General features: G+C 33.3%; 3 protein-coding genes across 3 annotated transcripts; all 3 read right to left on the minus strand.

Annotated features, from left to right (window-relative positions):
* Positions 1–1,160: 1,160 nt before the first annotated feature.
* Positions 1,161–2,498, minus strand: LOC133681842 (probable carboxylesterase 8). Its single transcript, XM_062105006.1, has one exon. It carries the CDS (start codon positions 2,353–2,355, stop codon positions 1,381–1,383), a length of 975 nt encoding a protein of 324 aa, XP_061960990.1. The 5' UTR covers positions 2,356–2,498; the 3' UTR covers positions 1,161–1,380.
* Positions 2,499–5,165: 2,667 nt separating this feature from the next.
* LOC133681437 (probable carboxylesterase 8) lies at positions 5,166–6,453 on the minus strand. The gene has a single exon (XM_062104486.1). It carries the CDS (start codon positions 6,306–6,308, stop codon positions 5,331–5,333), a length of 978 nt encoding a protein of 325 aa, XP_061960470.1. The 5' UTR covers positions 6,309–6,453; the 3' UTR covers positions 5,166–5,330.
* A 6,531-nt stretch (positions 6,454–12,984) lies between these two features.
* Positions 12,985–15,290, minus strand: LOC133681494 (receptor-like serine/threonine-protein kinase At2g45590). Its single transcript, XM_062104542.1, has one exon. The coding sequence runs from the start codon at positions 15,094–15,096 to the stop codon at positions 13,117–13,119; it is 1,980 nt and encodes a 659-aa protein (XP_061960526.1). The 5' UTR covers positions 15,097–15,290; the 3' UTR covers positions 12,985–13,116.
* Between the last annotated feature and the right edge of the window lie 962 nt (positions 15,291–16,252).

Here is a 16,252-nt window from a genome sequence, read left to right on the forward strand (position 1 = left end):
TCACGGTCCGCCCCTTCTGGCAATGCCAAACTATGTGTGTGTGTGTGTGTGTGTGTGTGTGTGTGTGTGTGTGTGTCTATATATATATATATATCATCTCAGATTTTGTTCCTTCTCTCCCACCAGATAATTAATGGCTGGTTCAATCTAATCCCATCAATCTTTAAAGGGCTCAAATCCATGTCTAAAGAGCGAATCGTAAGGCAGCGTTAAACTCAACGTAGCCTCCGCAACCAGACCCATGAAGGTGACAGATATTCTGGTGTGCATTAATTAATTACAGAAATTTAGTGCGAAGTGACGACTGAGAAAGACTTGAGAAACATCTTTCTCGATCATTTGTTGTTGTTCAAGTCCTCACTTGGTGCGAAGTGACGACTGAGAAGGACTTGAGAAACATCTTTCCCGATCATTTGTTGTTGTTAAAGTCCTCACCATCCCACTTGCCTAAAAAAAAAATTTAAGTGAAATTATACTTTTTTTACTACTGTCCAGTTTTCTTTAGATTTTGAAGTTAATTGAATTATATTAAGATAATTTTTATATGATTTAATTAAAATAAAAATTAGATTAAAAAATTAAAATTAACCAGCTAAGTAAAATTCAATGACTCCATGTAGCCTAATTAATTTATTTATATATATTAAAAATAAAATTAATTAATTATCTAAGTGATGGCCAAGTGGTAAGAGGTTGGGATCAAGAGATTTGTTTTCTCTGTGGTCTCAGGTTCGAGCCATGTGGTTGCTCATATGATGGCTACTGGAGGCTTACATGGTCATTAACTTTAGGACCCGTGAGATTAGTCGAGGTGCGCACAAACTGGCCCGGACACCCAAATTAAACTAAAAAAAAATAATTCAACCCGCGGATAGAGCCCATGCCGTACCAGTAACTAAGGCACTGTTTGGGAACGCGGCTGCGGCCGCGTTCTCAAAAAATTTGAAATTTTTTTTTTTTTTTTGCTAAAATTTAATATGGTTTGTACGTTTTGGATCGTTTTGATGTGCTGATGTCAAAAATGATTTTTAAAAAATAAAAAAACATCGTTGGCATGCATTTTAGCACGAAAAATTATTTGAAAAGCATCCGCAACCACACTGTCAAACACGCTCTAAGTAAACAATGAATAACAAGAGTATTTAAAAGACATGGAAAAATTTTCCTACAATATATGCTTATTTATGATATTATATTGATTTGGTGCTTCAGAGAAAGAAGTAGCAAATCATGTTCCATACACAATTTATTCGAATAATAGAAAACTCCATTACAAAGCTTTAACTTTGCCAAACCAGCATGTGTGGATTTGGCAGGACCAGTAATCTTCCCTTGCTGCCAATCGAACACCTTACTGATCATTTAGCCAGCACAATATGATCATTTAACAGTAGTGTTAACAAACTCTTTAACATAATCGTACAAGACCTTGAGCTTTGCAGGATCAAAAACCTCGACAGCGTGGAAGCCATCCTCGTCAAACTTTGCAACCACGTCCACTCCACGCGACTCTAACATCTTCACCAATTCCTTTTGCTTATCAACAAGCGGATCCCCGCCGTATCCTCTGAAGAAACACCTTGGCAGCCGTTCGATTCTGTTCTTTTCAAGAGACCCACCAGCAATCGGATTGCAATACTCATGATCACGATCGGTATCTTTAGGCAAAGACATTGCCCACATCTGATCACTAATAGCCAATGGCAAAACCGGATCCTTGATCAACCTTTTCTCTGATTCAGTCCTGGTGACAGCAGAAAAATAAGGCATATTCAATATCAACCCAATGATTTCCAAGGGCTTGATATCAATATTCAAGGCAAGCAAGTTTGCATGGTAAGCAATATTGCCACCAGCACTCATGCCCATCAAGAAACACCTTGAATAATCAAGGTATTCTTTAAGCCAAGGTTCACAAGAAGGGCCGTTGATATCCAAAACTTGGTTTTGGACCCACTTCATAGCCTCAATAGCATCTTCATATGCAGCAGGAAGGCGATGTTCAGGGGCAAGACGATAGTCAACAGACAGGACGAGAGCAGGGAAATGAGAAGCCATGTCACTGCACGTTTGATGGAAAGCAAGAGTTGCAGCGCTGTAAAGAACAAAGCCACCTCCATGATAGTAGATAATGAGAGGGAGTTTTTGAGGGGGTTTCAAAGGGCGAAATAAACGAAGGGATGTTTTGTTGTTGGGATTTAGAGGGATGTCTTTTGAGAGCGAAAGTTCTTTGGAATCTGGAGTTGTTTGTTCTGCCGGCGGTACTTCAGGAAATGGACTGTTTCTGGTGAGGGAGCCATCTGGATTCTCCACAAAATCGAGGAGATCTGTTAGCTTAACAGAGCAAGTTGACATGGATTAGATAGGGAAGTAAATTCTGAAGGAGAGTGAAGAACAGAACGCAGGAGGAGGGATTATAGGAAGGAAGGTAAAGTTAACGAGACTTGGATCAATTGGTATTATTAACAAGGAAGGGAAATCACTGGTCCCCTCCTCACATGTTAGTGTTGCTGTTCATTCGAACAGGTTTATTTATTTATTCATGTTTATTAAGAATTAAATTTTATTATTTATTTCTCTTTTTTTACACGAATTATCATGTTCTTATTAGAAAAATATCTTGATATAAAGTCTGTGACTGTTTTTTTATTATGTAATTAAATAAAAATGCTCTCATATTATTAAATAAAAAATAATTTTAAAAAAAAATTATTATGAATTGAACTTTATAATTTATTTCAATTTACTTCTTAAAATGTTACTGTTATCTTAGACAAACATACATGCATTGAGTTGGTGCTTAGTTTTTTTAGTATTTATATTTTTATTATATTATTAAATAAAAATAATTTCAAAAAAATATAATTATTAATAATTAGGCTTCATGATTTATTTTGAATTTTTTTATGTTATCATGGTCTTAGGAAAACATCCTGGTAATGAGTTGATGCTTTACTTTGCAAGAGTTTAAATTTTTTATTATATAATTAAATAAAAATAATTTAAAAAAACAAAGTTATCAAACTCAATAAAATTCATAACCTAAGTCATTCCTCTACATTGAACCCAAAAGTGGTGGGTCATTTATTTGGTTGAACCAATAAAAGGTGGGTACTTGCTTTAATTGAGCCTAGGGAAGGGTGGGTCCTTCACTAAGAGAGGAGGGTCTTTCTCTTGACTAGGTCCAATAGAGGTGAGTTCTTCTATTATTAACTTAGTTCAAAGAAAATGATTTTTTTATAGTTTTTTTTGGTCCATTAAATTTAAGTTTATCACTTGGTATAACAGTTTAAACTTAAAAATTTATGTTTAACTTTTTAATTGATATTTAGTTAGTCTTCCAATCCCGTAACTCAGGTTATGAACTTCATTGAGTCAAATTAATTTATTATTTTTTATATGATTGGAAATTCTAAGATTAATTTACCTTCAATCCAATACGAAAGATAAAATTAAATAAAAATCTCACACTAAATAATAGAATTGAAGACAATAAAAAACCAAAATATATATATAAAAAAATATTGCTAAAAAATCACAACCCAACTATTTGATTAATATTTGGTTAACTTAACAAACTCGAGACCCAGATTATAGACTCTACTTCAAGATCAATTTAAAATTATCGGACCTTAATTTATTTTTTAAGCATGATTAATTCAAGATTAGCTTAAAATTTTCAGATCTTAATCTATTTTTTTTAGCATGATTAAATGTTTAAAATCATCTATGTTGAACTTCTCACTTCAAGATAAACCCGTTAAACAAAAGCTTCCTCTCTCTTGTCCTTTTTTTTTAGTTTAATGTGAGTGTTCGAGTCAGTTTATGCGCACCTCGACTAATCCCACAGGCCCTGAAGTTAACGACCATGTAAGCCTCCAATGGTCATCATATGAGCAAGCACAGGGCTCGAACCTGAGACCACAGAGGGAGCAAACCTTTTAGTTCAAAGCTCTTATCACTGAGTCACCACCTATATGGTTTCTCTTGTCCCTTTTCAATAACCCTCTATTGACAGTTACTGATTAGAATGAATATGAGAGAAATAAAATTTTATGATCAAAATATAAATTTTGAAAACTGCTGGGACCATATTGTAGATAAGCACACCTCTTGAACAATGCAAGTGAAAAAAAAATTTATTTTTTTATTAATGTTGGTCCTTTTTTTTCTATAACCTATGATTCTATTTTGTAATATGAATGTGGTGTAAAAATAATTCATGCCGTAATGTCTATGAGAGAACAGGCACAACAAAACACATTCCAGCACATAAAGATTTGACAGCGTAACTTCTGATGGTGATAAAACAAAAAAAAATCAAGTGTAATAATTGAATCACTATTGAAAGAAAAGAAAAAACCTTATAAATATAGTTTTGAAACTTAGCCTTGCAAGTCAATCCGGGATCAGCTGATTCAAAATTAGAATTAGATCGGGTTAAAAAAAATAAAAAAAATAAAACTTGATTGTAACTTGTTAATTTTTTTTTCTAAAACAATATCATTTTAATTTAAAAATAAAATTGATCCGAACAACCTGGTAAAAATTTAAAACTAGATCTTGAACCAAACAGAATATAAAAACTATGATTATAAGCCAAAATAAAATAAAATAAAATAAAAAAGTTAAAAAAAAGCATGTAAACAACAATGTGAATAGTTTTTTGAGGCCGTATGAATAGTGCAGTGTTATAGTAAAACACTTGATCGTTTAGTTTTTAATTTAATTGTACTCTTGCAAATCAAATTTCCTAAAAGGTAGTTTTAGTTCCAAAAACTAATTAATTGGTTTTTAAATTTTTAAATATATTTTAACTTATTTTTGTCATCCATTTTATATACTTTTTAAATTTAATTTAATTTAATTTTTTTATTTTAAATAGATAATATAAAAAGAATGGTAAAAAATATATTTTAAAACCAAACAAAATTAAATAAAACAAGATTAATTAATAACAATTAAAGGATTAATTAATTAATTAGTTTTCAAAACTATAAAGACTATTTAATTCATTTTACAAAATTAAAAAAGCAATTTCTAATTTCCTGCACGTGTAACTATACGTCTTTCTCGATTGGACTATTCCAAAATACACGTGCATGTTTAAGATTTATAACCATCGGTTATTTTATATGAATACTTCGAACCTGATAGAAAATAAATAAATTAAATCACACGAAGACGATTCTTTATTGAAAACAACATAAAAAGTACTAGACGAGAACATGGTATCCTCTGAGTTTCATTTTATTGCCAATATATAGATTTTGGTGACTCAAAGTAAATAAAATCAAAGAAGATACTATGAAATTTTGCAGCCTCCTTCCTCACATGGAGGAGTTGGTGGCGGGTGAAGCAGTGCTGATAAATTCCTTGACTTCATCATAGAAAGCTTTAGCTTTTCTAGGATCAAAGAGCTCCACGGCATGGTAGCCATCGGGATCAAAACATGTCACCACGTGAACCCCAAGTGACTCTAGCATCTTCGAGAACTCCTTCTGCTTGTCCGAAAGGGGGTCCCCGCCATAAATTTTAACATAACACATCGGCAGCCGTCCGATCTTCCCATCATCATTGGATCCAGCAACGATGGGGTTACAATACTCGTGGTCACGATCAGCATCTTTAGGCAATGCAAGTGACCACAGCAGATCGTTGGCTGGCATCGGCACGATCTTATCATCTTTCAATCTAATCTCGGACTCAGTCCTATTGACCCCACCAAAATAAGGCACGTTCATTATCAGCCCTTTGATCCTGATAGACGAAAGATCAGCTTCCAGCGCACGTAAAGCAGCATGGTACACAATGTTACCACCGGCGCTACTGCCCATTAAGAAAAACTTGGAAAGATCTCCGTACTCTTTCAACCAAGGATCATCGCCATTGATTGCTTGGTCGCGGACCCACGCGAGAGAATCCATTGCATCATCGTACGCTGCAGGGAGGCGATGTTCAGGTGCAAGACGATACTCAACGGACAGGATTAAAGCAGGGAAGTTCGAAGCCATGGCACAACAAGATTGATGGAAAGGAAGAGAAGCAACGCTATAAAGAACAAAACCACCTCCATGAAAGTAAAGAATGACAGGAAGTTTGGTGCTTGGTGGTTGGTTTGAAGGGAGAAAGATGCGAATAAAGGTGTTCTTGGTAGGGTTAAGAGGGATGTCTTTGGAAAGAGCGAGTTGGGGCTTGTTTGGATCACTGAGGGGTTTGTCAACTGGAGGTACTGAAGGAAAAAGGTAATTTCTAGTGAGTGAACCGTCTGGGTTTGGAGATAGACGGAGGAATTCATAAGGATCCATTGTTGAGTTGTTGCAGAGTTGAGAATGTGGTGAGCTTATGAAGGTGAGAGAAGAGGTATTTTTTTGTGGTTGGAAATCACGAATTAATTAGGTAATTAATTCATCCTCCTACTAGTAGGTCCGTGCCTTTTTTCTAGTTGTTTTCCAAATGGACTTTTGTGCCCTGCCGGTTTTAGTAATGTAGGTGGTGATAAAAAATTGGGAAGAAAGGTTGTGTTTGGTATTGGGTTTGAATTGAAATTTTTAAAAATTTAAAAATTTATTTTATTTAAATTTAAATTTTTTTATATTTTCAAATTATTTTGATATTAAAAATAATTTTTAAAAAATAAAAAATATTATTTTAATATAGTTATAATTAAAAGTACTTTAAATCATAACTACTACCACATTTTTAAATATATAATTAATAATATGGTAGGGGTGTGTTTTTAAAAAATTTTAATTTTTTTTGAAATAATTTGTTATTATATTCTTGAATTATTTTAATGTATTGATATCAAAAATAAATTTTATAAAATAAAATAAATATTATTTAGATGTTTATTTTAGTAAAAAAATATTTTAAAAAATAACCGTTATTATAATACAAAATAGATATTATAATTATTTTTTTTATTGTGGTAGTTGTTGTTTTTAAAAATATTTTTTTAAAAAATATATTAAAATAATATTTTTTTTAAAATATTTTTAACATCAACACATTTAAATAATCTAAAACATTAAAAACCTTTGCTTTATCTAAATTATATTTTATATCTTGAATTTTAATAATTTTATAATATTTTACATTCTCTAAATAAAAATATTAAATATTAAATTGCTTATAAAATTATTATTGTTGTATTTTATTTATTGACTAAAAAACCTTTGCAATATAAATATTATAACCTTGTCATTAAACCTATAAATATCACTTTCTACACAACTTTGTCAAGAATTAAAACTTTTATAACAGCATTTCATCAAACACTTCATTTGCATATCAAAATCAACCTTATAATTGAAATTGTTTTTGTATTTCGCTCTCTCTTGCAGTAAAGCATAAATATCTCCTCTCACTCTCATGAACTCAAAGTCACTTGATAATTTTCTTGCATCTTCAAGAGAGTCATGATGAAGATGGTAAAGAAATCCCAGGAACAAGACCTAACACTCACTTTTCATGATGGCGTGCGAAGCCATGATAATTGAAGTTCCATTGAGCTCATCAAAACCAACGCACCCACTAGACTACAGTACTCGATTTAATTGAAGTTCCTTTTTTTTCTATTAACCAAACCAATCACTCGGAGCAGAAACCAGCATGGCTCTTTCGTTGGTGATATCACTTCAGCCTATCCCATTATTCAAATCAATTAGATGAACTGAATTCACCACTAGAAATCTAATTATTACATAAGTATTAATACCTAAAATAGAATATTCTATCGATTTTACAAAAATATTAAATTTAATCTCTAAAAATAAAATATTTCATTAATTTTATAAAAATATTGACGCTATTCCTTGAAACAGGAGAAGCCATTTGCGAAAATGGACGTAGAATTCTTATGGATTGTAAATATCGGGCTTTGATCTTATTTTTGTAAATAATTTTTTCTTTGATATCTCTGATTTTAGATAATAAATTTGGCATCGCTATCATTTATTTTTATTTTTTCTGAAAAAAAACATTAGATTTATGTTTTTAATGGTTTTTGTTTGTTTGTTTGTAATGAAAATCACTCTCGTCACATTATAAATATATATGGAGTTTCAAAAAGATTTTTCAACGATTAAGTTGGTAGATAAAGAGAATCTTATTTCTTTTGATGATTACTACAATAAAGCTAGATTGTTTGATAGATTTCCCAGCAGCAAAAGGATGAATATTGACAATCAATTAATGACATGGGATGCTAAGATAAGTAATTAATTAAGTGAATTTTGTTAAATAAGAGAAAATCACCTAATATATACTGGTAGTTGGATATATAACGTTCTTAAGGTTCTACTCAATCATGGGTCTATCCTTAATTACTCCGACGTTATTTTAAAATCATATATATATATATATATATATATATATATAGAGAGAGAGAGAGAGAGAGAGAGAGAGAGAGAGAGGTTATTCCATGGCTTGGTTGTGTTTTTTTTTTTTTTTTTGGAATTAATATATCAATCTTCATGCTAATTTTCGCTTGAATTAAAATCAAGACTCCTGTCTCGATGATTTCAAATAGAAGCACTACATTTTGACCTAGTGTATTTAATAGCAAATTCTCAAAAACATTAATGTGCAAATTGTAGATAGAGACAAATACCATATCATTTGAAAATATTTTATTTATATTTTCCATAATAATAATTTTTTATTATTATCGATTATTTTTTAAATTACTTTTTACTTATAAATATATTAAAATAATATTTTTTTTATTTTTAAATAATTATTTTTGATATTAGCGCATCAAAATGATCTATATCACCAAAAATATATTAATTTAAAATAAAATAATTAAATTAAATTAAATTTTTTTAAAAATATTTTTAAAATACAAAAATAAACCGAAAGTATTAAGTTCGAATTGCGTTGCAAGTTGCAACAGAAGGAACTTCATGGGAAGTACACAGTAATATCCACTTGCGGTCCCTCGAAATGCAAGGCGCGCCACCACATGGGCTTTGGCTACACAATCTTGAACTCTATCGCAGTAGGATGGTGACGTCGGCTTCGGCTAGAGTAAACCTGGCTGGGCTTACCTTTTATGGCGTGGTCGAGTGAATAAGGACACCCTAAATCAACAAACATAAAAGCTAATGCCATGGTTAAAAATAGTTTTTTTATTAAGTGATTTTCTGGAAAATAGATTATTTATTTATGTTTAAAAATATTATGAAAATTTAATTGGAAAATACTTTTTAATATTTTATTATACCATAAAAAATAAGTTAGATTTTTTTTTCAAATATATTAAAAGAATATAAACCAAATTTGATAAGTAAAAAAATTAAGGGACGATGAAATTAAAAACAAAATCTAATTTTAAAAATTATTTCAAATAATTAAAACAATAGAAATCAAATCTGATAGATAAAAAATTAAAAAAAATTAACTTCATAAATTATTTCAGATAAAATAAATAGTAATCAAAATAACACGAACTAAATCTTACAAATAAAAGAGTTGAAAGATGATAAAATTAAAAAAAAATCACAAATTATTTCAAGTAAAATAAAAATAATGAGAACTAAGTTGATATAAAAATTAAATTTCAAGTAATGAAATTGAAAATAAAAAAAGAATTCAAGATAAAATATATAACAATAAAAAGATTAAGGGTCAAATTTGATATAATTAATAAAAAAATATGATATTTTTTAATTTTTTTTTACAATTTCTGAAAAATATATTCATCTTAAAATAAATGATAACATTTTTCTAAAAACAAAATCAAAACTTTATTTAACACGTTTGTTAACGGGGTCTAAGTGCAATTATTAATGGTTAATTTGATTTTATCCAATACTGAAAATAGGGAACAAAATCATTTAAACGAAAAGGTGAATTTTTCTGTTATTAACAAAATATAAGAAAAAAAATGAGCTGATATCAGACCTGTTTATGTAATGGGTCATAATTTTCTTGTTAAAAAAAAAAGTCAAACCCAAAATCTGAAGATATTATTACCCAATGACACGAGAATTAAGATAGCTAAGTTCAACAAAAGCATTAATTATTCGTGCCCCTCCTTCCCGTGCGTGGGCCGAGAGTAAACGTCGAAGTAGATCTAAATCAAGGTAGGAAAGTCTCTAGGTCATGGCACAAACAGCCCATCATGGATCAAAATGGCCCACATCTCTGGACCCTGCTCATTATCCTCAGTCAACTCAACTGCAGCCATTAATGAGAATGAACAATTACTTTGACTGAAATGGGGACCACCGTCCACAGCTGTGGTCATTAATATCAGGGCATGAGCCACTGACCAACCAGCGGTACCACCGTGTGCTAGCTAGGAATAGGTAGGAACCCGTAACTCTGCCTCCTAAAATGACGGCCCAGGTCTTAACTCCACGAGTCTAAATGGTCCTCCAGGCTCTTAAGAATACCAACCAGCCATCTGCATGCTTGTTTGGAAATTGATTGCAGGTTTGTTGAGTATAAATATGAAAGAAATTATCACCACCAAGATTCGGAATAAATACAGCTCAACGTCAAACTGTGACATGCGTGGTGTCAAAGCATGACCTCATCCAGAAATCAGACCATGTCGGGGGGAACTTGAGATATTTGCAGCAGCAATTCCTGTGCGCAATAAAATGAAATTTTCCTGAAGCCTCTAAAATTTATAGCCAAGTATTTCAGCTCTGCTAAGGGCTCGACTGCTAGCCCTCGGGCCTCTGCAATAGTGCTTTGGTTGGCTGTGTATGCATGGATTTTAGCTAGATAGAAGCCACAGCGTCCTCTGTACTTGCTGCCAAATACAGTAACCATGTGGATATCAGAGGCATGCAGTCCAAACTCGGTAAGCAAAGGGGAACCCTAGGGTTTGATGTTCACATGCCAAGCTCATCAGAGAGCGCCCCAAAGCCAAAAAAACATTATTTTTCTTTTTTTATGAATGTGAGGACAGTAATTTAGCCTCACGGTTTTAGTATTTTCAAAAGACGGGGATTTTTGGCAAGATTTTAATATAGTTGGCCAACACTTTACTTGCATGGAGGAGGGAGCTTCAACGCACCAGCAATCTACCGGACTTTAGGGAAGAACTCGCCGTGAATTTATTCAATACAGAGCAAAATGCAATCGCAAATTAGATGATTCTGTATTCAACAACATAAAGTGTAAGTCAAAGAACCAACAAGGAAACGTCCAGCATTGTTTAGATAAAGGGGTATTGGTGTCTCCCCAACGACAGAAGTACGAAATTACTAACTAGTCACAGACAGGGCTTTTGACAAAACTTGGGAAACATTTACAGTATTTCACAGGGAAAACCATGTCAGCTGGCACTCCAGGCCAAAGCCTTGGAGGTCGTTCGCTCAATCAATAGTGGCAATTTATTTATTATTATTATTATTAATAAATAAAAAACTAGCAGGGAGACCGCATTATCTTTCCTTGTAAGATAGTGTGGATTGCTATATTCTCTATATTGTTTTTTTTTTTTAATGTTGCTTGAACACAGGTTTTTTTTATTATAATGATTTTTTAAAAATTATTTATTTTTTTATTTTTCTTTTATTTTATTATGATTTATAAATTTATCAATGTAACTCAGGTTGACTAGTTGCTCCAGTTTATGGGTTTGGTAAGGTTTTTTTTTTCTCTTTCTCTTTTTTATAGTCTATTTTTTTCTAAACGGGGTTCATAACTCAATTCACAAGTTTGATGAGTTTACTCGCCGATAAGATATGTTTTTTTTTTGCGGTCTTTTAATTGTTCTTAATTTATTCATTTTTAATTTCATCATTTAATATTAGATTAGTTGGGAAATAGATTGCAATATTGATTTTTATTTTCTTTTTATATGGATAATTGTCTCAAATAAATGTTTATTTTTAAGAATGTACTTAATTCTGCAAACATTTATTTTTATCTTATAATTAAACAAAAAAAATTATAAAAAAATTACTAAACCTAATAGAATCCATGACTCAGGTTGCGAGAGGATCGAGGTCGATCCTATTTATCATTGTCTCAATATTAAAAAAAATTATCATCTTAAATTTTTTTAAAAATTAAATTATATTTTTATTGATCATCAAGGTTACATTTAGACTTATAAAATCAATCAATTTAAGTTAAACTAACTCCTACATGATTTAATTAAAAACTTGAGTTGAATAAAAAAAAATTAAATTGAAAGATTTTAAAATTAGCTCATTTAATAATAATACTATATATATAAAAAATTTCATTCTCTTAATATTGTTTTTACATTTTAAAAAAAAATCAGTCCTCCCTCCGGCAAAACACATGCCAATGCACTAGTAACATCTTAAAATAGCAAGCACGAAGATGGAGGGCCTCTGTAAGCTCGTGTCATTCTTTGAGTCCATGTATAGTCCAATTCCCATTGGCCAAACTTTAGTTCAATTCCCTCACAAGTGTTTTAATCAACATCATTGACTTTGTATTTGAAACTAAAGGATTGGAAAAACACAGAATGCAAGTGTGTTTTCTGCCCATGCCTTACTGTTTACGCAAGCTGGCGTAGTATATTCACTACGCGCGTTGCCAATACAGGCACCACAGTGATTACAATGCGGCTGCAAAATGATTTTGCAAGAGAATTAGACCGGGCCAACATCTGTCTCCCTGAACTGAATTTCATGCTCACTAATGAGAGAGCTTTGGAAAGGTAGCAGATAACGAAAAAGGGTATTGTCTTCCAGGTCCCTTTAGGTCCAAAAGTCATAAAAAAAGCAAAAACTGCACTCCTTGGCACCTGGCAAACATGTAGTAATTGTTATATGGTGGGATCACCATTTGTAAAGTTGATGATATCTCTCCATCACTGCCTGTATCTTTATAGAACCGTTAATCCTGGGATTCCTAAAACTCAACAACTTGTGGGAGCAAAGGTCAATGTGGTTGTGCCTAAAAATCAGAACTCTCCGGTGAGTAAAAACGTGGAAACACAAGGTGGAGGCCCATACAAAACACTAACAAGGTAGCAAGCCTGGGTTTATGAACAAGATGTATATTCATTTCAATCTCAGCAGACAGTTTCTACAAAACATGATAAATGACCTACAAGAGCTGCAACGGTACACACTGTACAGTTGAATTACAACGATGTCTTAAATCCAGTAAAACTCACCGGGCCTTCCTTGGAGACTTAAATGGAAAATTGGACGGCGGTGACGGAGAGAATTCAAATGGCAAGTGGGGTGGCTCTGCCTCCCCAGAGAGCATCCCCACAATCTCTTTCATGGTAGGCCGTTTGCTAGGCGATCTCTGCAAACAGAGTAGACCAATTGTAATGCAAAGCAATGCCTGATCCTTATCCAATGAAAGTATTGAAGGATCGACAAGATCCAATAGCTTCCCATTGTATGCAAGTTGCCTAGCCCAGGATATTAGATTAGCCCTCTCAAATTCTGACATCGGCGAGGCAGTTACTTGCAGTGGTCTTCTCCCAGAAACCACCACAAGGAGCAGAACACCAAAACTATAGACATCACACTTCTCTGATAACAGGCCGCCGCCACCATATTCAGGAGCGATATAACACACCGTTCCTCTCATGCTAGGCGTGCTGCTAATACCACCACTCTTGGGGATCTCTCCACTAGCCCAATCCTGGCTATTTCTTCTCCCATTTCTGAATTCACCACTAAACCCATCCAACCACCAATCAATACTGCCCTTACTCTTCCTCTTCTTCTTCCTCTCTTGTACCAAATCATCATCCTTTTGCCACCATAAATCTCCACTATTACTCGAACTAAGTGCTCTCTTCTTTTTCTTGGTAAGCTCCTCACAAAACTCTTCCTTCCACCACTCTCTAGGCTTCCTATTCTTCTCCTTCTTCATTCTTCCCTCATCCAAAGAAGCCCACCATTCCAGTCGCTTCTTATGCTTCTTTGGCTCAATCTTCAAACTTTCCGTGCTTAACAACTTATGATCACTCGAACCTGGAGACACAACATTCCATTCTTGCTTAGGTCTCCTCTCCTTATTAATCTCACTTCCAATCCACTCCATCACATAATCCTTCACCCTCCCCGACTCCGATCCACCTCCATTATCCTGTTTCCACCACCAATCCCTCCTCGACCCACCTTTCTTCCCTCCACCAATCAAATCTCTCCCACTATCAACGCTCATCTTATCAAACCCCGCCTCCGATACACTCCCTTTATCCACCCCAACTTCCGGAGAAACCATCTCTGGTGACGCATCCGAATCCAAGACCCTACCACCAAAACTCTCTGGCGACCTCTCAACCCCACCAACAGCAATAATCCCACTCTCTCCACACCCACTCCCCACACTCTCTGTCTCCTCCAAAATCGACCCATTTTCCTCTCCCAAACCCTCTTTCTTCTCCACGACACCATTACTCTCTTCAATCTTCAATCTTGCTAGTCCAAAATCCCCAATTTTCGCATTAAAAAACGAATCAAGCAAGATATTACTAGGCTTAATGTCCCCATGAATCACGGGAGGGTTACAAGAATGATGCAAATACTCAAGTCCTTTCGCTACACCAATAACTAAATCAAACCTAACCTTCCAGTTCATTAACTCTTCACATTTCCTATCAAACAAAGCCTCCTGTAAGCTCCTATTCTCCATTAACTCATAGACTAAAATTAATTTCTTCTTTCGCGAACACGAGTAACCAAGGAGAGAAACAATGTTAGGAGAATCCAAGCAAGAAGCAATAGAGAGTTCGTTATGGAACTCTCTCTCGCCTTGAAGTGAACCGTTTTGATCCATTAATTTAACAGCTAAATGTTGATTAGTGTTAGGAAGTGTAGCTTTGTAGACTGATCCGAACCCGCCGTGGCCGAGGCGGTTAGAGGGTGAGAATGAGGAGGTTGCACGGCGGAGAAGGGAGTAAGAGTAGCAGCGGCATTGTTGGTGGTGGTGATTTGGGGATTTAGTTATCGGAGCTGTACGGTTGCGCGTGATTTTGCGATAGAGCAAGATTACAAGTATAACAATAAAAATTAGAAAGAGTGTTAGCGCTCCAGCAAGGAGCGGAGCTAAGAGGAGGTGGTGGTGGTGGTGGTGGTGGAGGGGTGGGGGTGGGGGTGGAGATAGAGATCGGAGGTGGCGAGATGGCATTGTTGTAGATAGAGAGGAAATGAAGGTTTAGTCTTCGGTTAAGGTTTTCATAAGAGTAGTGTATGACTATGTAGTCTGTCTGTTACTACTTCCTAGCAGTATTTCTTTCTTCTTCACTGGTTTGTTATTTGTTAGAGAAGATGAAGGGTTTTTTTTTTCAGGATAAGGAGAAGTGTTGGGTAACATGGATGTGTGAGGAAGGAGTGCTGAACAGCCAGTTTCTTTTTATTTTAATTACACGTGTCCTTTTTCGGGTGGGTTGTCATGGTTTAATCTAGGAAGCATGTGAGTGGATTTTTAGTGAATTGGATACTGTGCCTTTTTAAAAGAAAAAGGAGATTGAGGAGGTCTGGTATCTGGTATTGTTTTTGAAATTATTATTTAAAAAAAAAGTATATTTGATATAAAAAAATTAAATTAATATTTTTTATTTTAATGTCTTAATATAAAAAAATAATAAATATTTATTTACGGGTGAGACATTTGAGTTTGGAGATTCTTCGGTTGAATTAGAGGTTTTTGTTCTAAATATAGGACTTCAGCTCATACATGGAAGAACATTTATTATGAATGAATGTTTGAACTTTGAAGTAGGGGGAGTGTGATTCACGCGATAATTAATAAGCGTGGGTGAATGATCTTGTGAAGCTATAGCTAAGCTACAATCAGTATGTTTTTAATCAAATGGAATTAACCATGGTGGCAGGGGTCCACAAGTCTAAAATCTAAATCGCCCTAAAAGTTTTTGTTTTAATTTTGACTTTAATATATTAAAACAATTTAAAAATAATAATTTAAAATTAAAAAAAAAAACAAGTTTTTTTTTAAATATTATCTAACCACAGCTCCAAACACCCTAAAGTGGTAAATTAAAAGATTATTTGGTATTGTAATGGTTTTTGTTTTTTCTAATCATAGAGAAAAAGCATTGGAATAGTTAAATAATTTTCAACTTTTATTACGAGTTTAATAAATAATTATTTATATAAATTAAATTAACTTGTTTTTTTATAAGAAAATCGATTTATTTTACAATAGTATTAATTAAATACATATTTTTATTTATAAAAAAAAACACAATCTCAAAAGCTACGGCTACACCTAAGCACACCCTAAAGTTGTGGTTGATTTTCGGAGGTTTTCAAAGCTTCCTCGT

This window comes from Populus nigra, chromosome 2 (assembly GCF_951802175.1).
Source record: "Populus nigra chromosome 2, ddPopNigr1.1, whole genome shotgun sequence".
Classification (NCBI taxonomy): domain Eukaryota; kingdom Viridiplantae; phylum Streptophyta; class Magnoliopsida; order Malpighiales; family Salicaceae; genus Populus; species Populus nigra.

What these genes read in the sequence shown, in the direction of transcription:
- LOC133681842 (XM_062105006.1), bottom strand. Translation starts at nt 2,355, where the DNA reads ATGTCAACTTGCTCTGTTAAGCTAACAGATCTCCTCGATTTTGTGGAG.
- LOC133681437 (XM_062104486.1), bottom strand. Translation starts at nt 6,308, where the DNA reads ATGGATCCTTATGAATTCCTCCGTCTATCTCCAAACCCAGACGGTTCA.
- LOC133681494 (XM_062104542.1), bottom strand. Translation starts at nt 15,096, where the DNA reads ATGCCATCTCGCCACCTCCGATCTCTATCTCCACCCCCACCCCCACCC.